This window comes from Orcinus orca, chromosome 4, assembly GCF_937001465.1.
Source record: "Orcinus orca chromosome 4, mOrcOrc1.1, whole genome shotgun sequence".
Classification (NCBI taxonomy): Eukaryota; Metazoa; Chordata; class Mammalia; order Artiodactyla; family Delphinidae; genus Orcinus; species Orcinus orca.
Window position 1 is genome coordinate 140617052 of NC_064562.1, and position 27863 is coordinate 140644914.

General features: G+C 36.6%; 1 protein-coding gene across 1 annotated transcript; it reads left to right on the plus strand.

Moving 5' to 3' along the window:
- Window positions 1-1081: 1081 nt before the first annotated feature.
- On the plus strand, window positions 1082-27790 carry SLC25A31 (solute carrier family 25 member 31). Its single transcript, XM_004265118.3, has 6 exons — window positions 1082-1370; window positions 9884-10011; window positions 19000-19117; window positions 21212-21366; window positions 23041-23166; window positions 26625-27790. Exons 1-6 carry the CDS (start codon window positions 1127-1129, stop codon window positions 26823-26825), a joined length of 972 nt encoding a protein of 323 aa, XP_004265166.1. The 5' UTR covers window positions 1082-1126; the 3' UTR covers window positions 26826-27790.
- Window positions 27791-27863: the final 73 nt, after the last annotated feature.

Genomic DNA, 27863 nt, shown 5'->3' on the forward strand with positions numbered 1-27863 from the left:
ACTACTGAAGCCCAGGTGCCTAGAGCCCATGCTCCGCAACAATAGGAAGCCCATGGGCAGCAACGAAGACCCAATGCAGCCAAAATTTAATTATTCCTAAAAAAGGAAGAAAAGAAAATACAAGGCTTAAAAAAAAAAAATCTAAAAAAAAAAAAGAATTACCTGGGGAATTCAAATTCAAATACAGACACCAGGGTTCACTTCTAGATATCCTGATTTAACAGGACCTAAGCCAATCATCAGTTAGACTAAACACTCCCCCACTCCCCACCTTTGAGTGTGCAGTCTGGCTTGAGCACCACTGCTCTATACAGAATTACCAATTTAAATAAAATACAGGAGAAAGAGGAACATCTTGTGTTATGGGGTGCAGTCAGTAAAACCAGACAGTGACTAGACAAATGACCCCTGCTAAATTAGACGAGCAGAAATTAAAGCAATTTCTAACAGAAGGTGTAAGGCAGTGGTCCTCAACCTTTTTGGCACCAAGGCCCAGTTTCATGCAAGACAATTTTTCCGAGGACAGGGAAGCTGGGGATGGTTCAGGCAGTAAGGCCAGCGATGGTTCAGGCGGTACTTCCAGCGATGGGGAGCGGCAGATGAAGCTTCGCTGGATAGCCCGCTGCTCACCCCCTGCTCTGCCGCAGGGTTCTTAACAGGCGACGTCCCAGTACCTGGCCTAAGGGTTACCCTGGGAACTAAAACTAAACTCGGTTAATCCCACACAGTTGGTTTATTGCTCTGTCCTGGTTTGGGCTACTAAATTTCCTTATACAGAACTGGTTTTCCCGCGACCGTTCCCGCACCTTCCTGGGTCAGAACCCACTGGCCTCCTAGCCCTGCCTGCCGCAAGGACAGCCCCGCACCAACACTTGCCAAGACACTTTAAGAGACTTGCACCACGCGGAGTAGCCACGTGTCGGGAGTCACGTGGCCGGCGCCGGGTGGCGGAAGGCGGTTGGAGGCGCCTGCGCAGCTCCGCACCCCCGGCACGCTGGTTTCCCGGCGTGCTGAGCGCCGTTTTCCAGCCGCGACGACGCTGAAGCGGTTTTTGGCTTCCCTTCGTCTGTCTCCCCCGCTCTCGTTTCGAGCTTCTGCTGCCCGATTTTACGTCCATCGTCCCACCATGCAGAGTGTACCTCCGAAGAAGAAGCTGGAGAAGAAAGCGGAGAAGCAGCTCTTTGACGCCGCGTCCTTTGGGAAGGACCTGCTGGCGGGCGGGGTGGCGGCGGCCGTGTCCAAGACGACGGTGGCGCCCGTCGAGCGGGTAAAGCTGCTGCTGCAGGTGCAGGCGTCGTCCAAGCAGATCAGCCCCGAGGCCCAGTACAAAGGCCTCATGGACTGCCTGGTGCGGATTCCCCGTGAACAGGGTGTGTACGCGAGGCCGCCGCGCCAGCCTCTCCCCGCGCCGGTTCAGCTTTCCAGAAAAGCGGGTGGGTGGCCCGGGCGGGGACGCTTGCGGTCGCCACGGCCGTGTGTGTCGGTGATGAGTTTGTTTTCTTTGACTTCGATAATTCAATTTCTTAACCGGTCTAAGAGGCTCTGGTTTCCCAGGGCCAAGAAGGCCTACACGTGACCAGTCCTGGGACAGGGGAGACCACCACCTTCTCTTTCTCTAAATTTCTCCTTCGCAGGAGGCTCTGCACCTCCATGCACCTGTGTCTGGCTCAGGAGGAAAATGGTTGACCTCCCCGTATTGGGGTAGATGCCATCAGGCCCTTGGCTGTATGTTAATAGGTGCTTTAAGTTGCTTAAATATTTGTTGAAATATTAAGAGAAGTATTCCAAATATGGAAGCATTGGGGCCTCTCAGTATCTAGTACGTATTCAGTGAAAAGAGGTTCTGTTTATTCTCAAGAACTACTAAAGACCAGGGCTGAGACCAAGGAGGCACTCACGTACGCCCAAATTTTAGGGGGACGCCAAAAAAAAACCTCAGTAGTAGAAACAAATAATATTTTAATGCAGTATTTTTAAAAATCGAAATTAATGCGAAAAACCCATGATGAGCAAGATATAAAAATTTTAAGTAAAGGCAGGATCAGTATTAATTTTTTTGCGTCAGGCTCTGTTTTTACTTAAAGTTTTGATATTTTGGTTCTTTGTGGAGTTTTTTTCCATTAATATTGAAATGATTTCAAGGACTAGATAATGAAAATGCTTTATTAATCATTCAATGCCCTCTTCTTACTGAATGGCTCCTTAAGTTAGCTAAGTGGATAAGAGGATAAATTGATCAGAAATTTTCTGATATAGTTGGATTCAATTGAAACCTCTATATGAACTCTAAAAAGGAAAGAGGTCTATTTATTGTGTATTCTGAACAAGAAGTGTAGTGGCTTCAACTCCAGTGCAGTCCTTTCTTTCACTCCTAAGTCTAGGGCAGGTTACTCTTCTTCCCATAAAAAAGGATTCCTGGGAACTCCCTGGTGGTCCATTGGTTAAGACTCCTCACTTCCACTGCAGGGGGCACGGGTTCAGTCCCTGGTCAGGGAGCTAGGATCGCACAAGCAGAGTATTTCAGGTTGAGGGTAGACTGTTAAGTCATCATCTAAACTGTGGATTTAAAGTGCCCATCTGGGAGCTGAGTTTAGATCTTTAATGGTAAGTGAGTGGTTCACATCTTCTCACTCCCATTTTATCAGAGCAAGCTTCCCATTCCTCTTCGGAGAAGTAGGAGCCTCTTTATTATTTGCTAATCTGCTTTAAATATACAGTCAGGTAAAGTTAAATATTCTGGATAGATTGTGCTGACCAGTGCTAAATCGTTTGATATTTTAAATGTTTTTTGTAGTATTTAAACCTAAATTTATTCCGTATGGCTCTTGTAAATTGAGACTATTATGAATAGTATTCTGGTTCCAGCTTCCTTTAAGCAGAATTTTAAGAAAATGTTTTCTAGTGTATACAAGGCCTTGTTACGAGTACACCATGGTATATGCTATGCTAAAAGATTAGTAATTCAAAACAGGGATAATATTGCCATCTAGGGGCATTTTTGGAAACTTGTGAGGAATTTTTTGTTTAACACAAAGATAGAGGGGAGTAATCCCTAATTGCAATGATATGAAAGGCAAAATCCAGGGCTGCTAAACATCCTGCTGCTGCTGTACATGGCCAGTCCTACACAACAAAGACTTGCCCTGCAACCTCATGACTCAGATCTCCCACTGGACATTCACGTAGCAGTAAAACCTGTTTATGATTATCTAAGCCTAGAAACGAACTCCTATTTACCTATAAACACAAACTGTCTGGGGCAGAATCACACAGTGATCTAGTAATGCAGCTATCTTGTAAGTAGAGGAAAGATTATATTTTGTTTTATTCAGAATTTTACTGAGAGTTCATCATTGTGAAAACTCATGTTAGCAATTCTGTGTGTGATATTTAGTCACTACTTATATCATCTGCATTTTTAACTATTGAATTCATGATGATTGTATAGATATATTTATTAAGCCCTTTTTTCCAAATGTCAACGTGTGTCTTAAGCACAACTGATTCATTATAAATAGAGGCAAGCATTGGACTGTTATGTCTATGATGTGATCACGCCTCACCAATTTACTAAGTAATATATATATTTTATTATAAACTCTTATTTTCTCTTCGTATATAGCAGAAAGGGCATTATATTGATTTTTTTTGAACTAGTGAAGAGGTCATTGTCTTTGAATTCTACTTCTAGATAGTAAAGGAGACATTGTAAAATATTTATTATGTATAGAAGACTTGAACCTGGTAGCGCTGAGAATCACTGTGCTAAATCATTATGGAACTTTACTAGGCAATCATATTCTGAGGCTGTTATTTTCTGGAATTTACCTTCTGTCTCTTTTGTGAAAGTCAAGATACATTACATTCTCAGTGTTCTGAAGTTTCTCTTGTTTTTCCTGTTTGCTCAAGTTTTACTGATAACTTTTCCTTTCTTTAGGCAATATGGAATAAGCATAAGAGACAATGAATTCAGAAGGCACAACTAGATGCTCTCTCACTATCTTCTTACCTTATCTCTTTCTTTACACCTCAAGGAGAGAGCTCTTCATTCTTCCTCTGAACATAGCTTTAAACACCTCCTTGGGTGTCTTTGATACTTCTTATAAGCTTTCCTTGGCTTATGAAAGCTTCTGGATTTATCCTGACTAATGCTTTTTTAAAAATTTATTCTATTCTTTAGTTGGTATTATGACCTTCCAACTTTGTATGTGTACTTTTATTTAGTACTTTTTAAACCTGTATTACACAAATAATGCATGTTTACTATAGAAAATTGAAAAATATAGAGAAACAAAAAGTTTTTAAAAAGCACTGCTAACATCACCACAGTTAACATTTTGGTGTCTGTGCTGTGATTTTTTTCACTGAGCAAGCTATGCATCGGTAAATATATTTTAATTATTATAATTGTTTTATTTAATATATTGTAACATAGGCTTTTAAAGATGTTATCTCTAAATCTCATGTTTAAGAGCCTACCAGAACTCTTTTCTCTTTTAGGTATTCCTGGCCATGAATTCATCAGCTGTCTTTAATCTGAACTTTTCCAAACATATTTTCCTGAAGGCTAAAGCAGGGAGGTTTTTATATCTTGAAGATGATATTTTGGGGTATGGAAAGAAAATGTTAGGTATATGTGTTATCTAAATAAAATGGGAACATAAACTTTACTGATATTTAGTAAATGAATTGGCACTGGCACCTATGGTTGGCCAAATGTCAGTTATATATCACAGGATGCTAAGGTATCCTGAAAAAAAGAGTAGGAGTTACACAGGGTAAAGGGGATAACAGGTACCCTTACTCAATTATTGTATAATGAACATATTATAGTTTATGTTGGCTCAGATAAATGGATTTATAGAGATAAGAAGACTATTTGAATATTTGAAATTGTCAAGAATACTATTTGAAATATAGATTCACATACACTATTTTTAAGAATGGACCTCATCCTAAGGGTGCCTTGAGATAATAGCAGATGATAGTATGAAAACATCATGATTAGCAAGATATCTGAAAATACTATTTTTTAACTATTAAAACAAATGCTCAGTTGTGCCCTAATATCTAAAAGTTTTTCCCGACCATCCTATCTAAATAGCCCTTCCTCATTCTCCAACTACATATACTATTTTTTTCTTGAACATATTTATTTGTTCATTGTCTGTCTTTCTCAAAATGTAAGCTCCATAAGACCAAGAACTTTGTTCCTATGCACTTGGTACCAAATAAAAGATGTTTAAATGAAGAATCTTTTTTTTAAAATTTTTATTGGAGTATAGTTGATTTACAGTGCTGTGTATATGAAGAATCTTTAACTCATTCTTTCATTTCTCTTTTGGAATAGTTTTACAAATGTACATAACAGGGTAGTATAGTAGCAAAGGTATATTATTTACTTTTTTAAGTATGTACATATTTGAGAGTCATGATTACATTTTTTTAACTGATAGGCAGACTGTCAAAGCATGTTGGAGCCTGCTAGTCTAGAATATACAGTTGACCCTTGAACAACACGGGTTTGAACTGTGTGGGTCCACTTACACATGGATTTTTTTTTTTCTCCAGTAGCAAATACTACAGTACTTGATCCCTGGTTGGTTGAATCCATGGTTGCAGAACCGTGGTTATGGAAGAACCACATATAGGGAGGGCTGACTACAAGTTATTACTTGGATTTTTGACTGCAAGGATAATCAGCACCCTAACCCTTACGTTGTTCAAGGGTCAACTGTATACCCAAACATGCCTAGCATTTCCATTCTTGGCTAGTAAGTGGACAAGTAAATGGCCCAGTAACTTTTTCCCATTTTCCCATCAGTTCTGTATTCTTAATTATTTTCTCAGAATTAAGTTCAGAGTAGGTTTTTCTCACCCTTAAATTTTGAAGAGATTATTTTTACTTAGCAATTAAGTAAAAAAAAAAAAAACTTAGATGTTCTGCTATTAGCAGAGAAATATACCACAACCCCTATGTTTGTCTCTATCAGTTTTGTGATTATATATTAGGAAACTGTCCTTTTGTTCTGTGTAACTAGAGAGTCAAATACTGCTACATTTGCATCACACTTGCTTTTCCCTTGTTTTATTCTGACCACAAAGTACTACTGTTTTTATCCAAAATGGATTTTTACCTAGAGGCAATAGAGATTTAATAGCTCTAGGTCTGGAGTCAGATAGATCTAGAAAATTCTGGAGTTAAGTCCCAACCTTTCCCTTACCTTGTAACCTTGAACAATTTTTTTTTTTTTTTTTTTTCCCGTTACGTGGGCCTCTCACTGTTGTGGCCTCTCCCTTTGCGGAGCACAGGCTCCGGACGCGCAGGCTCAGCGGCCATAGCTCACGGGCACAGCCGCTCCGCGGCATGTGGGATCTTCCCGGACCGGGGCACGAACCCGTGTCGCCTGCATCGGCAGGCGGACTCTCAACCACTGCGCCACCAGGGAAGCCCCTTGAACAATTTTTATTTAACCTCTCTCAACCTCAATTTTCTCAGTTCTATACAAGGTGTAAAAATATTACCTACCTCATATGGTAGTTGCGACGGTTAAACAAGATAATGCCTGTAAAATACTCAGCCACGTATCTATTGCATAGTTAGTGCTCAATAAATTTTAACTCTTTTATCATTTTGAATACATTCCTAAATTTAGAAACATGTATTCCTTATGTTCATTTGTAAATGAATGTATTTGGGATAAATTTGCATTACATGTAGAGTAGATTTTTGTAATCTATCTAAAGAACCTACATAGTACACAGTGTACTGAGAGTACATGTGGATAAAACCTTGAAACCTGGTCCCCAGAAATAATATTTCTATAGAAGATGCATTCAGAGTTCCACTTTGAGGTTCCTCCTCTTTGCACTCCTACTAAGACATTGGAGCTCCTAAAAGCATGGTACAGCAGTGAGATGCAAAGAAGGGAATAAGTTTTTTAAGTATGATCTGTGGAAAAAGAGTTTAAAGCAGGGGTTTTTAACCTGATATCTGTAGCTCCAGGGAATCCATGAATCCTGAGAAATACATGGCAAAAGTATTTTATGTGTGTGAGATACTTTTTCATATATAACTCTTTAAGAGCTGCCACTGTTATACTTCTAAGGATTTTTTTATTTCTAGATTTTTCATTGAGACATTGACAGTTGTTTTGATGAATCCTCTAGGTTTTTTCATGCAAATACAATCTTGCTAAAAGGAATATGTTCTTCTGTCAATGCTAGCAAACCCCTTTAGTCATAAATCTGTCACTCTGTCATGGTCTCGTTAATTTGCAGATGTCTTTGTCATCAGAATCTTCCATTTATATTCAGTACATTAGCCAAAGTTACAAACCTTTATCCTATTCTTATATTTATATGATACTTTTTGTGAAATAAATATTAATTCAGTACTATAATCATAATTATAACTAATAACTCATAATCTGAAACCTATAATATCTCAATACCATCTAGCTGAATCAACCATTTCCAGAATGACTATTATAAATAAGAGCCGTGTATAAAATGGGAATTCTAATACATTTTTGATACATGACTTTTTTTTTTTTTTTTTTGCGGTACGCGGGCCTCTCACTGTTGTGGCCTCTCCCGTTGCGGAGCACAGGCTCCGGACGCGCAGGCTCAGCGGCCATGGCTCACGGGCCTAGCCGCTCCGTGGCATGTGGGATCCTCCCGGACCGGGGCAGAAACCCGTGTCCCCTGCATCGGCAGGCGGACTCTCAACCACTGCTCCACCAGGGAAGCCCCATGACACTTTTTTAAACTCAGTTTATTACTTTGTTTTTTTTTTAAACAAATGATGATTTCAACTTAAATCCCATTTGATCAGATTGTAGTTCTTCAGCCAGTATGTTCTTCTTTATCCTTTTAAGATCCTCTGCTAGTAGTCTGTTGTTGTGTTACTATAAAACATGGTCTAGAAAATCAAACCTTATTCTTCAGTATCATTTACACCGTCACATTTTACTTTCAACATTTCTCTTCCACAGATCTGACCTCACAAAATAAAAATGCTTAACTATGTTATTAAATGTTTTTTATTAACTATGAAGAACTTAAAAATCTCTAAAAATACCTCCAAAAGTTAGATTCACCAACTTCCCTCAGTAATTCAATGTGGCCATAACTAGCAAGAAATATTCCTTTATAATTTGCTTATATTTCTCATGTTTTAAGATTTTTATTTTGCTTCCATTAAAGAAAAATTGTTAACCTTTCTTAGTACAGAAAATATTTGTATGATTAAATTATTTATGGAAAAGTATTATAGTTAAGGGACTGAATTATTGAGCCAGATTGCTTGAGTTTGAATCCAAGTCTACAGTTTTCTGACTAAGTGACACTGGGCAAGTTACTTAACTAACTTCTCTCTGCCGTAGAAGTTTTTTTAACTCAGTTCTCCATATTTAAAATGGAGAGACTAATAGTACCTACATCATGGGTGATTATGAGAATTAAATGAATAAAAAGCAGTTCCTAGAAATTAGTATTATTGTTTTGTTAATATTGCCTCAAAAATTTTTACAGTAATCATTTTCCATTTTTTAAAAAATAGAGCTTTATTTACCATACTTTAATAATTTTAGGAGTTCTCTAAGATTTGTTTCTCCAGAAACCCAAAGCTGAAGTAGAGCTTTGGAGACAGACAGAAGCCTTGATTCAAAATCCTGGTTATAGTTTCCAAACTTATAAAAGTTTCAATTTATGCATGTATAAAATGGGTATTATAGGAGAACGTATGTCATAAGCATAGTGTGGTGATGAAATGAAATATATAAAGCGTTTGCCAGTGCCTGGCACATATTAATTGCTCAAGAAGTTGTAGCTATTACCATTATGTGTTAAATGCCCTAGTCATTTATGCCTACAACTGAATGCCTTGTAACTGAATCAGCTGTGAGGACTGAGAAGATTTCTTGCTATTAATATACTTAATTGCCTTTGTGCAACTGCTTTATATTTAGCTTGGGATCACCAATATTCAGTGTTTTTTCCCACAAAGTATAGTTATTTAACAAATAAATATCTTTCCCTTTGTGTGTTTATCTAATCTAACTTTCAGTTTCTGAGCACCGGGCCTAGTCAACTGAGATTATCTTCATTTGTATTTTTATCTTTAGAAGACTGATTCTGGGTATCCTATTCTCCCAGCTGGGACTAGAGGTATCCTATTCAGAGTAGCAGAGTCAAACCATCTGTAAAAACAGCTATGGGTCCTGAAGGGCTAGCCTGTTGTATTCCAGGGCAGCTATGGATTATAAAGGCAGTTTTGAATTTTGAATTATCAGGGTAACACAGTGACTGAATTATAAAGTTTGGTCATTCCATGGAGATCTGAAGTGGGAAGATTATTGACCTTGAAAGTTTCCTACTATCTCTCCATCTAGCCTCTGGAGACTGCCTTGAATTGTAAATTGATTCTTTTTTGGCTAGGTTTTAAAATATAAAGATAAGACTCTTTTATCCCTTTCTCATTCTCAGGAGTGTAGATACAAAACAGTTTTGTTCCAATAGCCTTGTCACCATAGGAATTGTATTTTATGATTTGGAAATGAGGCTAAGGATTACTAGCTTCTCTGACAAATACTAGTAAGCTCTGTTTTTCTACTACTAAAGAGCCCTATATTCAACTGGTAATGCTTTCCATAGGTTTTTAGGCATTCAAGGCTTCCTATTGGAAATGAACAAAATTGAAATGGGGTACGTGGAGTTAACACTGCCTTTTTTCTTCAGTTGGAGACACATGTAAACTTTATTTTTTTTCTCATGAGAAAAGATGTTTTAGATAGTTTGAACAGCTAAGTTTGTTAAAACTATGCAAATTATTTAACAATAATACAATATAAGTTTATATTTATTATATTTTCTTTTGTAGGTTTCTTCAGTTATTGGCGTGGCAATTTGGCAAATGTTATCCGGTATTTTCCAACACAAGCTCTAAACTTTGCTTTCAAAGACAAATACAAACAACTGTTCATGTCTGGAGTTAATGAAGAAAAACAGGTAATTATTGTTTATTTTATTTTGTTATTTTTTAATTGAATGAAAGATTCTTTAAATTATACTTTGCAATTTTCAAAAGTTTTACACACATGATTTCATATTGTCTCATAGTAACCCCTTTTTTCCGCCATCCCTGTCTGCCCCTCCCCCTTCCCTCTCCCCACTGGTAACCACTAGTTTGTTCTCTATATCTGTGAGTTGCTTCTCTTTTGTTTTATTCATTAGTTTGTTGTATTTTATAGATTCCACATATAAGTGAGATCATACAGTATTTGTCTTTCTCTGACTTATTTCACTTAGCATAATGCCCTCAAAGTCCATCCATGTTACTGCAAATGGCAAAATTTCATTCTTTTTTATAGCACAATAGTATTCCATTGTTTATGTATACCACATCTTGTTTATCCATTCATCTGTTGATGGACACTTAGATTGCTTCCATACCTTGGCAATTGTAAATAATGCTGCTCTGAACATTGGGGTGCATGTATCTTTTCGAGTTAGTGTTTTTGTATTTTTTTGGATATACACCCAGGAGTAGAATTGCTGGGTCATATGGTAGTTTTATTTTTAGGAAAAACAGGTAATTATATTTTAATATCTCTAAAATTTTTTAAGAAGTAGTTGGATTTGTCTTACTTGAGAGTTTTTTTCAGTTGAAGTATAGTTGATTTATCAATACAGTGTTGGTTAATTTCTGCTGTATGACAAAGCAATTCAGTTATACATATATGTATATATATATATTCTTTTTTTATATACTTTTCCATTATGGTTATTCCAGGATATTGAATGTGGTTCCCTGTGCTATACAGTAGGACCTTGTTGTTTATCTGTTTTCTATAAAACAGCTTACATCTGCTAACCCCAGCCTCTCCCTCCTTCCTCCCCCACCCCCATCCCCCTTGGCAACCACAAGTCTGTTCTCTATGTTTGTGAGTCTGTTTCTGTTTCATAGATAGGTCCATTTCTGTCATATTTTAGATTCCACATATAAGTGATATCATATGGTATTTGTCTTTCTCTTTCTGAGTTACTTCACTTAGAATGATGATCTCTAGTCCATCTTTCTGCAAATGGCATTATTTCATTCTTTTTTATGACTGAATAGTATTCCACTGTATATATGTACCACATCTTCTTTATCCATTCATTACCTGTGGGGTTTTATTTGGAGAGGAGGTGCTCAAATGGTGGAAAAAAATAATAGTTAAAACATAGTAACTGTTAGGGACTTCCCTGGTGGTGGCAGTGGTTAAGAATCTGCCTTCCAATGTGGGAGACATGGGTTCAATCCCTGGTTGGAGAACTAAGATCCCACATGCTGCAGGGCAACTGAGCCCGTGCAACACAACTAGAGAGAAGCCTGTACGCCACAACTACTGAGCCTACCTGCTCTGGAGCCCACGCACCACAACTAAAGAGACCACGCACTGCAGCTGCTGAGCCCACGCACTCTGGAGCCCGTGCACCAAAACTAGAGAAGCCCACGAGCTGCATCTACTGAGCTCATGTGCTCTAGAGCCCATGCACCACAACTAGAGAAGCCCACATGCTGCAACAGAGAGCCCATGCACCGCAACGAAGACCCAGCACACCAAAATAAATAAATAAAAATAATAAATAAATAAATACCTTAAAAAAAAGATTAATAATACCTGAGAAAAAACATAGTAACTGTTAGCATACTATAATATGTATTAAGTTATAGAAATGACATATGGAAAACATAGAATTGTATTAACTTTTACCAGTTTCTCTAAACCTCTTAACACAGTTTTAATAACTAAGAGATGTTTTGTCTCAACACAATATTTCTCTGAATAAATATTAATTTTAATATAATTTACATTTTATAATCCCTATTCTGCACTAGAAAAATTCAGCATTTAATCTGGTTTTGATAAGCAAAAAAAGCAGTCAACAAATGTGTATTTCCTAATTCTGAAGTAATTTATTTCCTAAAGAAGCAAATTGTTTCTTCTTTATGACTGAGGCTCTATTTGGCTGAGATTAAAGTGTGTAGGAAGATCAAGTCAAATACAGGAAAATGATAAATTTAACTTAGAGAATTCTCTTGTAAAGCAACTATATTCCAATAAAAATTAATTTCAAAAAAGTTAGAGAATTCTCTTTTTTTTAATCACAAAGGTGCTTTTACTTTTCAGGGTAATCACTCCCTTGGTTATAAAATCTCATTTTCACAATTTCCTACTTGTATGAACTATGTGTCATTTGTCCTGGTCTCCATTTGTTTTGTTACCTCCGTATACACTAGACGACCTACATTACTGTAAAGATCTTCCCCTCACCCGCCCTTATAAAGTCTCTCTACCCCTTCATCCTTTGTCTTTTTCTCTTCCCCCAGCCAACCAACCAAGCTGTCCTAGCAGATTCTTTAAAAGCAACTATTTATGGAACATTTCTTTGTTGCTATTTCCATTAATTTCCTTTTAGACCCTTTATTTCCTTTATTGAGTGCTTTGCGCTATTATGCAGTTGGAGGTATAAAGGTAACAAAGAAAATTCTTTACGCTTAGATTCAGAAGATCTGGATTTAGGTCCTGGCACTCAGCTTATTTAGCTGTGTGAATTTTTGAATATCGCCTCTCTGATCTTTAGTTTCCTCATCTGAAAATTGGATAGAAGAATACCTACCTCATGAGGTTTAGATGAGTAAGGTTTAGATGAGACTAAACGTGTAAAGACACATAAAGTGCTTACTGTAGTGCTGTGCTTTTTTTTTTTTAAGTAATTGGTATTTTTTAAAAAATATTATTTATTTATTTTTGGATGTGTTAGGTCTTTGTTGCTGCATGTGGGCTTTCTCTAGTTGCGGTGAGTGGGGGCTACTCTTCATTGCGGTGCGCAGGCTTCTCATTGCGGTGGCTTCTCGTTGCAGAGCATGGGCTCTAGGTGCGTGGGCTTCAGTAGTTGTGGCACACGGGCTCTAGAGCGCAGGCTTAGTAGTTGTGGTGCACAGGCTTAGTTGCTCCATGGCATGTGGGATCTTCCCGGACCAGGGCTCGAATCTGTGTCCCCTGCATTGGCAGGCGGATTCTTAACCACTGCACCACCAGGGAAGTCCCAGTGCTGTGCTTTTATGGTAGGCACTCAGAAAAATGTTTGTCATCTTTAGGTAACAACTCTAATAGTTGGAACTTCTCTTGACTAAGAACCTATGTCAGAGGGTCCTCAAGACCATCTTCATGTTCAGCGATTCACTAGGCCTCAGAGAACTCAGAAAAGCTGTTATACTAATGGTTTATTACAACAAAAGGATATAGATTAAAATCAACAAAGGGAAAAGGCACATAGGACAAAATCCAGGAGAAACTAGGTGCAAGCTTCTAGCTGTCCTCTCCTGTAGAGTCACCTGGACAGCACTTAATTCTCCCAGCAATAATGTATGACAGCACATATAATGTGCTGCCAAATAGGGTTGCTCATTTGAGCCATGGTGGCCAGGCTTTTTGGGGAGTCAGTTTCATAGGCATGTGTAATGTGACTGACCTTAGCTACTCAGTCTCCAGCCGCTGCCCCCACCCACTCAAGAGGTCAAACTGATATAGTTTAGCCCAAAGCATACAAAGGGGTGTTCACCATAAATCAAGGTTAGTATAAACTATCTGGTGTTACCCAAAGCTTCAGGTATATAAAGACACTCTAATTAGGTAGGATATTCCAAGGGCTCAGACGGTTATCTCAAAGGAACCTTTGAGTTTGAGCAAGGGTGGTCCTGAAGATCTTTTCAGTGTGTATAGGGTTTGGGCAACACAGGCCAGCTGAGTTAACTCTTTATTGAACATTTTCCACCCCATCTCCCCAAAAGATAATTCCTATAAGACTAAGCCAAATGGAGCAATTAACTCCAGAATTAACCAGAAAATTTATATTACTAACATCTATCTCTAATAGTGTAAATAACATAGCTCTAAAATTTTTGAAGTTAACTTTGATCCGTGCTAAAATTCTGTAATAAATTTCAAATTAGTAGAGCCTGAGGTAAAAACATTTTTAGTATACCTATAAAGAGCATGCTATCTTATTTAGAATGTAAAGGTATTCAGTCACAAGTAATAGTGTAATGTTTAAATATATATTATTTACTAAATCTGGATACTAATGACCATTTTATTTCTCCCCTTGGACATCAAAATGGTATCCTATCTCTGCTCCCATCCCCCTACCAAGAAAAGTGGGGAAGAAAAAAAAAGAACTGAAAAAGAAAAGTCAATATTTTTGGTTTCTTACCTGGTCTTAAAAGAAGCAGAGAAGGTAGAAAAAACAAGTACAGTGTATGTGATTTAAAAGTGGTTGATCTACCACAGTGAGGTATCTCTGCACACTTACCAGAATGGCTAAAATGGTGACAACACCAGATGTTGGCACGGACGCAGAGGAGCTGAATCATTCTTACATTGCTGGTGGGAATGTAAAATGATATTGCCACTCTAGAAAAGAGTATGACAGCTTCTTACAAACTGAACATATGCTTATCATACAGTCCAACTCTAGGGCATTTATCCCAGAGAATAAAAACTTCTGTTCACAAAAAAAGCAATGTATACAATGTTCATAGAAGATTGTTTCATTATAGACAAAAATTTGGGAATAACCCAGATTTCCTTCAACAGGTGAATGCTTAAACAAACTATGGTACATCACACCATGGAAGATTACTCAGCAATAAAGAGGAACAACCCTTTGATAAAACAAATACTCAGCAATACAGAGGAACAACCCTTTGATAAAACAAATACTGTATAATCCCCTTAGGGACCTAGAAAAGGCAAATTCATAGAGACAGAAAGTAGAATAGAGGTTACCAGGAGCTGGGGGGGAGGGAGATTATTTAATAGGTACACAGTTTATATTTAGCATGATGAAAAGTTCTGGAAATAGATAGTAAAGATGCTTATACAGTATTGTACTTAGTGCTGCTGAATTATATACTGAAACATGGCTAAAACAGTAAATTTTATGTATATTTTACCAGTTTTAAAAAAGAACAGACTTTTGATACCTACAGCAACTTTGAATGCTAAGTGAAAAGAAGCCAATCTCAAAAATTATATTTGCTTTCTGATTTCATGTATATAGCATTATTAAGGTGAGAAGATTATAGAGATGGAAATTATAATAGTGGTTGCTAGGAGAGAGGGAGGTGGCCATAAAAGGGTAGCAATGAGGGGTCTTTATCATGGAACTGTTCACCATGGTGATTGGTGGTTACATGAATCTGCGCACGTGATAAAATGGCATAGAACTAAATATACACACAAATAAGTGTGTGTAACTGGTGAAATATGAATAAGGTAGATTTTTATCAGTGTTAATTTCCTCTGCTATAGTTATGCTAGATATTACCATTGGGGGAAATTGGTTGAAAAGTTTATAAACTCCATATGTATTAGGATGCATGTGAATCTGCAATTATCTCAAAGTAAAAAGTTTAAAAAAAAAAACCATGGTAGGGAGGTGTGTGCCTACTATATACTGTTTCACTGAATTTTTACCTCATTTTTATCCCAAATGTACAGATAAGGAAAGAAGACAGAGCTTAAAGCACTTACCCTAGTCATGTGTTCATGTCTTTCTAATTCCCAAATTTAGTTCTTTCTACTGCACTCTATTCCTCTCGCAGCTGAGGTGACTAGACTAGATGAGTATTAGCTGAACTGGGCATAAAATATGCCTCTGCCACTCCTTAGCAGCTACCAGCACAACCCTCAGTAGAGAAGACTAGAACTTCCAGCACTCTTCCATGCCCAGACAAACTGTTAGAAAGAACTTTGGTCTCAGGGTATTTGTTCTTGGAGGCATCAAGTCTGTTTATCATCTATTTGTCAGCAGTGGCAAATAAACAGGATTATTTACCTCCAAACCCCCTAGACTCTTTTGTTCTCCTCTCCTTGCCTGATTCTTTTTCATGCCCTCTCCTTTTGTAGTATAGTAATATCTGAAATTACTAACTTATAATTAAAAACTCATTTATGCTGATACACAACCTCTCCTGGGTCTGTTTTATTTTCAAGCTTAATTGTGGAGGGACAGACTTGTTACACAAACACTTGCAGGATTATCATTCAGCATAGATTCTTATTTCTTATCTCCCTCTCCTTCCTCCCTTCCACCCTCCCCCTTCCTCCCTTCCTTCCTTCCATTAGTAGTTTGGCCATACTGTTTATACATGTTGTGTCTGCCTGCTTTTTCATAGGCCCCACTTTCACTATCAGAGGGGTCCTCATTTGAATAATAAATTATATGATCATTCACCCAGAAAGTCATGGATCTGTTTTCTTTTATCTAGGAAGGAAAGAAAAAGGTTAAATAGAATTTAAGATGTACTTTATAAATCTTTGTGCTGCATATCATATTTGGTTTGGCTTATTTGCTTGTAAGAAACAGAGACTTAAATTACTTCAAGAAAAATGGGTATTTCTTGCAATGATACACTGGCATTGGAATTTGAACCAAAGACAGCTCTAGGGATCAAACTGTATTCTTTATCTTTGTCTCCCAGGTCACTTAGTCTATCTCTGTCTCTAATGATCTGCTTTTTGTGTGTGTTTGCTCTGTGTTTTCTCATTATTGCCCTTTTTTACTTACCTATATTTTCTTTGTTTCTTTTAAGTTCAGTGTTATTATCATAGTGATTCCTTCTAACCTTTCAGATGGTGAGAGGTTCTTTACCAGAGATCCATGCATGCTTGAGGAATAACTTACACTAAAAGTATATGTTTATATATATGTGATTTTTATTGGAAGAGTATCTATAGGATTCAACCGTCTCAAAGTAGACTGAAACCTAAAAAAAAATTATTTAATATCTTTTCCATTTCTGTCCTTACTGATAACCGGCATAGAACTTCTGGAGTCAAATTCCTAAGACTTAAACTATGGCCCAGTTCTACTTTTTCTACCAGGTTATTCTAGACTATGGGTTAGCTACCCTGGGGTGAGATTCAACCTTCTGGTCTAATCTCTGTGTGATTAGGAACCGTGGCTACCTATACAGTAGAACTTATGAGTTTCACTTAAAAGGCATGATGGGAGTCTGAGTACCCTTCATTAAACAAATATTTATTGAATGCATTACTCTCACTTTGGGCAAGGCCCCATGACTTGCTTTCTGAAATAAGCAAATGAATTAAGAATCTAGACCTCATAAAAATGTAGACAACCTAAATGTCCATGAACTGATGAATGGATAAATAAAATGTGGTTGTGAAATATTATTTGCCAGTGAAACGGAATGAAGTGCTAACACATGCTACAACACGGATGAACCTTGTAAACATGTTATATGAAAGAAGGCAGTCACAAAAGACTGCATATTGTGTTATTTCATGTATAGGAAATGTCCAGAATAGGCAAATCTGTAGAGACAGAAAGTAGCTTAATGTTTATGTAGGGCTCAGGGGAATTGGGAAGATGGGAAGTGACTGCTGGTGGGTACAGGGTTCCTTTCGGGGTGAAGAAAATGTTCTGCAACTGGTAATGGTTGCACGGCTCTGTGAATATGCCAACAGTCCATTGAACTGAATTCTTGACATGGGTGAGCTGTATGGTGTGTAAATATATCTCAACAAGTAAAAATAAAAATAAAAATTCTGGCCTGAAGAAATTTATAGTCCATAGAAGACAAGACAGGTACACAAATAATTATAAATTGAAAGTAGAAAGTTATTGTAAATACTATTTTAAAAAAATGAGAATCTGGAACATGTTGACACATTTTACATATTGATCACATGATTCACCTTTAATTCTCTGAGAGATGAAGTATTTATGGGGAGAGGGTATGATTACATACAGTTTGGGGTGGGTTGGGGATCAGAGAATTTGTGGAAGAAATAGAATTTGAGTTAGAGCATAACTTGATAACTTTTTGTTTTAAAAAGATAGGAAGAAAATATTAAAATAAGGGCATTCCAGGCCAAGAGAAAATTGAGAGTCCCAAAGCATCTGAGACTTAAAATTGTTAGAAATAAGAGCTAGAGAAGCAAGAAACTGAGCTTGACTAGCTAGAATGGTTACTGTGGCCTTGTACCCTAGATTTTCTATGACAGTTCCAATTCAAATATTCCTTTCTTCTCCAGTGAGCTCTAGATGTTGAAAAGCAGTTTATTGGACTTAAACAGGGCACATTTCAAAGGTTTATCAAAAAGAACTTCATGGGCTTCCCTGGTGGCGCAGTGGTTGAGAGTCCGCCTGCCGATGCAGGGGTCACGGGTTCGTGCCCCGGTCCGGGAAGATCCCACATGCCGCGGAGCGGCTGGGCCCGTGAGCCATGGCCGCTGAGCCTGTGCGTCTGGAGCCTGTGCTCCGCAACGGGAGAGGTCACACAGTGAGAGGCCCGCGTACCGCAAAAAAAAAAAAAAAAAAAAAAAAAAAGAACTTCAACAGCCCACGTGAACTAGTAGATCAATAAGGTCTTACATGCCACTCAACCACCTTATAATTGATTTCTGCCAATTTACATGTTTGCATTTGAACACAATTATATTTTTGAGCTACTTACATTTATTTCTACTAAAATACAAAGTGAAATTGTGGCATTATGATGTATTACTGTCCCTTTCCACTGCCGCCAAGAAGGGGAACCACTAAAGCCTCCACAGATGCCTAACATTTTAGTCATAACTAAAATATATTATTAACGAAAAACTTTATACAGTCTAAAGAGCAGAATATCTTATGTGGCCTCTTTTGCTAACTTGGGCTACTTTTGCTGGAGGACATTAAAATATCTTGGAATTTTAGTATGTCAGCATCTAAGCTGTATCTCCCAGACCACCTGGTAAGAAATAAAGGCTGCATGGACATGAAGGGAAGTATTTTGCATGATAATATATGCGTTATTATAGGTGTTCACTTTATAAAAGCAGTTTGTAAATCTGGCTTTTTAACCTTATAAAAACAAAGGTATTTAAAAATCAGATTCTATAGTTTAATAACCATGTTTTAATTAATATGTTTCAGTTCTGGAGGTGGTTTTTGGCAAACCTGGCTTCTGGTGGAGCCGCTGGGGCAACATCCTTATGTGTAGTATATCCGCTAGATTTTGCCCGAACCCGATTAGGTGTTGATATTGGAAAAGGTATGGGATTTTTAGAAATACTCTTTCTTCTTTGTGTTTTTGAACACTGTATTATCTATTTCAGTTATGCTTATAACAACAGTGTTGTATTCCATCTAAAAATTTTATTCTCAACCAAATGATAAAGTTATAGAGCCTAAAGAGTACTACTTTTTTCTTTTCTCTTAAAAGAGGGAAGGGGAAGGCCAATACTGTAGTAACAAGAAGAGTTAGCACAGAGACTGCTTATAACTTATTTCCAGTTTGTTTGTTTAGAGAGATCCCTAGATCCCTTCATGCACTTACTTTGCTGTCTTGACTTTGGCTTCTCTCTACATTAGGTGTATAACTCTCATCCTAGAGATTCCCTTTTCCTCTGTCCTTACTTATTTATCACATCTTTCTGTGTTTTTGTTACACCCTTGTTTTGGTAGATATGTTCTTTGATATCTTTCTGAGAAGGGTGGATAGGAGATAAATTGAGATCTTGCATATCTGAAAATGTCTGTGTTTCATCCTTTTAATATTTTGCCATATGTAAAATTCTGGATTTAAAATTATTTTCTTTCACAATTTTGAAAGCATTAATCTGGATTCTAGTTTCTAATACTGCTCTTAAGAAATCATTCTCTTACTGTTGATCCTTTTTATGTGGCTTTTTTTCTTTTTAATTACCTTATATCTCTGATGATCTGACATTCACAATGATGTATCTTTGTGTGAGTCATTTTCAGTAATTGTGGAGGTCACTCAGTTGGCCCCATGTGACTGCAACACAAGTTGGAGCCTTGTGTTCAGTTCTGAGGATGACAGAGGAGTAAGTCACTTGGCTACTCAGGGTGAGGTTGTGGATTTTGAGCATCCGGATGCTAATTTGTTCTCACCACAATAGTACCTAATTCCTCTAATTTTAAGTCTTTCTGTGGTTATTGGAATCAAATGGCTCGCTTCTCAACAATATCTCCCTTTGCAAGAAATTAGGTTTCAACTTTCTCTGCTCCACTTAGTGAGTTACCATCCTCCACCTCCTTTCCATCTTGCTAAAATTTGTGGATTTTATTCTTGTCATGTACTCTTTTTTGCTTATTTGGCTTTAAACCTGTTTTTTCTTTATTATTATTTTAATAGAATTTCTTAAGGGAGCAGAGATTCTTTCAATGAGTATTATTGAGTGCGTGAGGTGAACCAGGCCCTGCTTGATATACAGGTTGTGTATGTGTAATAGACACACACGTACACACACACCATATTAAACATGGAGCTCCTGGTTCATGTACCTTACAGTCTAGTGGAGATCACGAGTAGTAAAAAAAAAAGAATAAATAGCTAAAATATACTGTCAGCAAAAAAGTGCCGTGAAAAAAATCTAGGAGAAGAGAGTGACATCAATTTAGATAAGTGATTAGAGAAAATGCCTCAGAAGGGGTGGCAGTTTGAACAAAGATGGGAATAGGAGTTTCATCTATGATGTTTAACTGGCATTCCAAATTTTTTTGTTACTGTTAAGAAACTGAAAATAACACACGTGCCTTGGTTTAATTTCAATTCTGTAGTTTTGTTTCCTCTCAAAATTGGGAGAACTTAGTTTATTTTGAAAGATTGTATTCTATATATAATATTTGTAAAATATCAAGGAGTTCTAGGTCAAGGGAAAATAAAAACAAAACCAGCAAACACTAGAAAAATATGACACCTCATCTAAAATGCCAGTGATCCTTAAAGTTACTAGTTTTTAGCTTTGTCTTTTTGCTTCATCCGTCCTTTTGCTCTTCAGCTGAGGCAAGTTGTAGAGTGTTGCATGCCTAAGTATTTTCTGAATGCTGACTAGTAACTCCTCATAATTTTATTGAAATGTTTTAAGCCAGTCAGATTGCTTGAATTAGATTGCTTTTATAAGAGATTAATATTTTCAGTTAAAATATCTTAAGATACTACTTGACATCTTAATTATCTTTAAATGAATGGAAAGGTTTTGACTTGTGCCTTTTTTTTTGTTATAAAGATTTCTAAATGTTAGTTCCAGATAATTTAAATCTGTTAAATGTTTAATTTACTTCGATTAAAGTGTTTATCTGATATAATGTTGCTAATAAATTTTAAATGGCTTTATTTTAGGTCCTGAAGAGAGACAATTCAAGGGTTTAGGTGACTGTATTATGAAAATAGCAAAATCAGATGGAATTGTTGGTTTATACCGAGGGTTTGGTGTTTCAGTTCAGGGCATCATTGTGTACCGAGCCTCTTATTTTGGAACTTACGACACAGTTAAGGTAATTTGGTACTTTAACTAGTATATATTAAATAAATTGTTTGTTTCTTTTTATTCTAATTAGTAATATGTTCAGCAGGTATGTTTACTTTTAATTATAGAAATCAAAATAAATGATGACATAAGAGATATTATAGCATTCTGTTTAATCATGACTTTGCCATAACCTAATTAAATTACAACTGTATTATGGATCTGACTTTGGATATAAAGCATAAATATAAACGTTAGGTTTTTGTGCTGTTTGCACCGAAAGACTCAAATAGAAAACATGCTGATTAGGTTATATCATAATTAGATCTTTGGTATATAGGAAGGCATCTTCTAACAGAGTTTTTCTGATTTTACATTCATTTTATTATCCGTTTTTTTTTTGCGGTACGCGGGCCTCTCACTGTTGTGGCCTCTCCCGTTGCGGAGCACAGGCTCCGGACGCGCAGGCTCAGCAGCCATGGCTCACGGGCCCAGCCGCTCCGCGGCACGAACCCGCATCCCTCTCATCGGCAGGCGTACTCTCAACAACTGCGCCACCAGGGAAGCCCTTATTATCACTTTTTTACATGCATATTATCAGTTTACTATCATCAATGGAAAGCAGGCAAGGCATAATTAATTAGTTAAATATGATAAATGCTACTATAGCTCAGTGATCTATTGGGTACTGTTAGATTTTGTATTGTATTTTCCAGGTTGTTCTGCAATTTGCCTTGTCAGTTCAGATGTGAATAGCGCTTCATAAGGTAGGAAAGAGAAAGATTGTAATAATGGCTACCATTTTTTGAGCTATTGCGTAGTTTTGAGAACCTTATTAGGGACTTTATATCCTCACAGTGTTCTAGGATAGCTTTTAATATATCCCATTTTAAAGATAAATAACCTAGGAATGGCTAAGTCATTTATTTATGTGGCAAGCACAGGTCCCATGCTCTTAATCACTACATCATAATGCTTCTAAAAAGAAGCAATGAAATTAATCCCAGTATTATTTACTAAATAAGATTAAAACTTGAGGGAAATTTTATAATAGTTTTATATATTATCTCTGCCCTCCCTCATTAGTATAAATGTATCAGTAGTTGAATGTTATTTTTATTGTGGTCTGGACATAATACTTTTAGTTTGTAGTGTATTTTTTTAGACAGATAAATAGATTAATTGAAATTACAGGATCTTATATATGTTTATTTAATCACAGAAAAATTTATGTTTAATCGCCCTCTGCTTTCCTCTTATCACCTGTAGTAGTTGTAAAATTTAGGAATGTTTCTTCACTAGCTTAGAGCTTTAAAGCTGCTTATCAAACATCATCTGTTAATAATAACAGGCATTCTTTCATCTTTTCCAACTCTATGAGGAAGAACCAGGAAGGAACTTTTTTGGTCACTGGCTGCCATCTCTAGTTTTCAGTGCTATTAATAACATTTCTCCTGTAATAGCAGATATGCTATTCTTTTTCAAATACGCTTTTAAAATATAGCCATGTGTGGGATTCTCATTTTTTATTGATCTCCCGCTATTATTTTAATCTTACCACATTAAATCCAACTGTTTTTTTTAACTGCATTTTAAGTATAACTGAGCCCTCTTTCATATATTTATAAGAATTATCCTTTGACTTAATGATTTAAGATATTTTGGAAATTTTGATGGTTACTTGATAATTTTTCTTTTCTAGGGCTTATTACCAAAACCAAAGGAAACTCCTTTTCTTGTCTCCTTTTTCATTGCTCAAGTTGTGACTACATGCTCTGGAATACTCTCCTATCCCTTTGACACAGTTAGAAGACGTATGATGATGCAGGTATTTTATATTATTTGTAAGCTTAATTGAGTTTTCCAGTATTTGATATTCACATGTAATTTATTAAAATTTTAGAGACATTTTGGCTGAAAGGCATAGGCCATTTGTTTTACTTACTAAAATAAATACATAATGTGTTCTGTCTTGTATTCTTTCCTATCCCAAAGCAGCCATCATCCAGCAAAGTTTCTTCCATGTCTCCTATCAGAACAGAAATGTCTTTTACTCCTATAGCATGTATTGTTGTTTGGAGAGTGGAGGGGCATGGCAAGGATTAGATGAGCATGTGTCTATCTTAACTGAATATTATTAGATTAAGTAGAATAAGCCCAGTCATAGGCCACTGATATATGTAATCATTTGTTGTAGTATATTTTAATAAAAGTAAATAAATTTTAACTCCAAGGATGAAGACTTGTTTATAATGATGTATGTTCTAAATGTAAATACCCAAACCAAAATTTTGATAAAGTCAATCTCCATTGCTGTTACTTGTTACATTCATTCATTCAACAAATAATTGAGTGCCTATTCACCAAGCTCTGGTGACACAAATAAAATAAGGCAGAACCTGCACCCAAATTCATAGCATAGTATTGAAGGCATACTGTTAATGGTTTAAGTAGAAATGTGCATAGGTTCCAGGAATGCAATAGGGGAGGGGTACCCAAGTGCTTAAAGTGATCAGATATGGCCTCTTAGAGAGCTAAATCTCAGTAAATAGGCTTTTTCTCCAGACAGTGAAGAATACATTCTCAGCATAGGGGTAAAAAACATACCTAGAGGTATGGCTTGAGAAGAATTTCAGTATACCCATATGATAGGTTTCATGAGGGCAAGTGAAAATAATGAGGCCAGAAAGCTGTGTTTATTATGTGTCAGAACTGTCCTAAGCATTTTAACTCATTTAATTCTCAGAACAATGCTGTGAGGTGTAGTTATCCTCATTATCCTCTACAAAATGGTCCTGGAAGAACCCAGTGGGCCACCTGAAAGGGTAAAGCATATCTAACCTATTGCTTCATCTATGGACTATCCTTAAAGTTGTTCCTTTTATATCTGTGTTTCCTCTTGATCTATGTCTAGCTCTAGTTTACTAAACTGAAACACTTTTGAAAATTAATTTGCGAATAGACTGTGGATTAAGTAAATGGTACTGTATCAATGTTAAATTGTCTGATTTTGATAACTGTACTTCGGGTATGTAAGAAAATATTCTTAGAAAATGCACACTGAAATGTTTAAAAATAAGGGGCAATGATACCTGTAACTTACTGTCAAAATAATTCAGAAAAAAAATTGTGGGTGTGGATTTTTATATATATGTGTGCATTGCTATATGTATAAAACCGTACCACTGCCATAACATAGTACCAAAGACTGGGTGGCTTAAACAACAGAAATTTATTTTCTAACACTTTGGGAGGTTAAAAGTCAGTCAAGGTGTCCAGCAGGGTTGGTGTCTTCTGAGGGCCTCTCTCCTTGGCTTGTAGATGGCCTTCTTCTCTCTACATCTTCTCATGGTCCTTTTTCTGTTTCTTTTCTTATAAGGCTTATCATAATGGATTAGGGCCCGCTCTAATGAGCTCATTTAACCATAATTATTTTTATAAAGACCCGGTCTCCAAATTTAGTCACAGTCTGAGGTTCTGGGGTTAGGTCTTCAATATATGAATTTTGTGGGGACACAATTCATAACAGTATTCCTTAATTTTTGCATTTTGATTTTATATCCCACAACTTTATTAAGCCATATTACAAACACTAATCTATATGTACACCCTTTGAAGTTTTTTTTTTGTTTTTACACACAGAGTGATATAATCTGCAAATAATAGCAGGCTTTTTTCCCTTCCTTATCAGTTCTTATGCCTTTTATTCCTTTTCTTGCCTTTCTGCACTGGTTGAGACCTCTGATTCAGTGTTACATTAAAGAAGTAATAACTGGCAACCTTGTTTTGGTCCTAGTCTTACCAGGAATGCCTTCAATGTTACAGATTACAAAGTTTAATGTTTGCTGTGGGGTTTTCGTAGTTATCCTTTATTATATTATGACTGGTCCTTTCTGTTTTGGATTCCAGTAATTTTTGTGTGTGTGTGTGTGGTACGCAGGCCTCTCACTGCTGTGGCATCTCCTGCTGTGGAGCACAGGCTCTGGACGCGCAGGCTCAGCGGCCATGGCTCACGGGCCCAGCCGCTCCACGGCATGTGGGATCTTCCCAGATCGGGGCACAAACCCGTGTCCCCTGCATCAGCAGGCGTACTCTCAACCACTGCGCCCCACCAGGGAAGCCCATGGATTCCAGTAATTCTTAATCATGAATGGTGGTCATGTTTTTTTCTATATCGAGATGATCATATTTTTCTTATATGCCTGGGGTCAATCCAGCTTGGTCATGATGTATTGTATTTTATACCCCTTGCTGGGTTTGATTTGCTGGGTTTTGTTCAGGATTTTTGTATCCATGGTTTCTGTGACATAAGCTTGTCATGTTTTTCCTTCTTGCGTTATCCTAGTCTAATTTTGGTATCAGGCCTATCTATGCAAGCCTCATAAAATATGTTAGGGAGTCTCCCCACTTTTTCTCTTCTTTGGAATAATTTCTGTGAGATTGGAATTAAATTTCCATTGAATTTTTAGTAGAACTCACATATAAAGCCATCTGGACACGTGGTTTTCTAATTTATGAGAAGATTTATAACAACTGATTGAATTTCTTTAACAAATTTAGTATATTATAAAGTTTTTTGATATTCTGTTGGTAAATTATACTTTTTAGGAATTTATTTCCTCTGTGTTTTCAAAATAATTGTTATAAAGTTGTTCATAATATCATCTTGCTCTTTCTTAATCTCTGGGTCATCTGCAATGATGTTACCTTTGCCACTTTTAATAATTTGGGCGCCTTTTCTTGTTTTTCCTGAAACAGTGTTTCTAGAAATTTGTCAAAGTATTTCAGATAACTAACTTTTGACTTTTTATGCTTTCTCTTGCATTTATTATTTCCTTTATTTCTGGTGGTTAAAGTTACCACTCAAGCTGCGTCTTACAAATTTAGTTGAGTTTTGTGGTTGTTAGTTAGGTTTTAAATATTTTCTAAGATGTGTTTTTCTTAATACCCAAACGTGATATTTTTCTGGTTATCTTTTTTGTTCTTGATTTCTCCCTTAATTGCAATGTGGTGAGAGGATAAATCATGGTATGTGATGCCAATCTTTTAAAATTTGTGAAGTGTAATATGTGGCCATTTTTCAAGTGTGCCTGAAAAGCATGAGTATTTTTTTTTTTTTTAAGCATGAGTATTTTGCAGTCAGTGGGAACAATACTCAATATATGACCATTAACTCAACATACTTAACACAGTGTTAATTTTAATCTATCCCTGTTGCTAAATTAAATCTGTCTTATGATAAAAGATGTTAAGATAATGGCAAACTCTTTGTCTTTCTTTGTATAGAGTGGTGAGGCTGAACGGCAATATAAAGGAACTTTAGACTGCTTTGTGAAGATATACCAACATGAGGGAATTGGCGCATTTTTTCGTGGTGCCTTCTCCAATATCCTTCGTGGTACAGGGGGTGCTTTGGTGTTGGTATTATATGATAAAATTAAAGACCTCCTTAATATTGATATTGGAGGTAGTTCATCGGGAGATTAAATTGAAAAATGGATATAGTTAACTTATTAAACATACAAATTACGTAGCTGCCATTTGTATACATTTTGATAGTGTGTTATTACTGTCAGTATTTTCTTAAAGTGCTAATTCTGCAGTGAAGCATAGGCTTTTTTTTTTTTTTTTTTTTGCGGTACACGGGCCTCTCACTGTTGTGGCCTCTCCCATTGTGGAGCACAGGCTCCAGACATGCAGGCTTAGCGGCCATGGCTCACGGGCCCAGCCGCTCTGCAGCATCTGGGATCTTCCCAGACCGAGGCACGAACCTGTGTCCCCTGCATCGGCAGGCGGACTCTCAACCACTGCGCCACCAGGGAAGCCCAAAGCATAGGCTTTTTTCAAGGATTTAAATACTAAAAGATCAAATAAATGTGGTTCCTTTCCTACTTAGACTCAAACTCACTTTAATGAAGAATTTTACTTAAGTGGTACATGTTATTTTTATTAGTTTAAAATCTTTTTCTTTTGTGATTAAAAAAGTAAATTTTATAATGCTAAAATCTAAGAAATGAAAGTATCTTCTTTTAAAATGATATTCTTTTAATGTAACTGTCTCCCCATCTTTTAAAATCATATGATATGACAAATATTTCTTCAGAGCTCATTAGGAGATGTCATCGTGATATCTGTGGGCATAAGTAAGCTTTATTCTACAACATCTCTACTAAAGCAGTTCAGGTTATTACTATGTATTGTGTTTATGGTATCATATAGCTTTTGATAAGCACAGATTCTAGATCTGATCATAAAAAAATTGATAATGACTTTAATGACACTGCAAACTGTCGTTGGAAAGTAAAAGATATAAAAATGGCATATCTGCTAACTTTTATCTATAAAATAAATAAACTCTTGCTAATGTGAATATATCTTTGAACAAAAAATATCCCCTTGAAAATTACTTTGTGTACTTTGTATTGATGATAATAAAGGAAGTTTAAAACTTATTCCTGAGCTTTATTTTCCTTGATTCTAACTTATTAATAAGCAGAGAGTAACCAAATTTTTGTTAGAATTGGG

Coding starts and splice junctions, on each gene's coding strand:
- SLC25A31 (XM_004265118.3), top strand. CDS start 1,127: ATGCAGAGTGTACCTCCGAAGAAGAAGCTGGAGAAGAAAGCGGAGAAG. Junction 19,118..21,211: donor AGGTGTTGATATTGGAAAAG/GTATGGGATTTT, acceptor GCTTTATTTTAG/GTCCTGAAGAGAGACAATTC. Junction 21,367..23,040: donor GAACTTACGACACAGTTAAG/GTAATTTGGTAC, acceptor TTTCTTTTCTAG/GGCTTATTACCAAAACCAAA.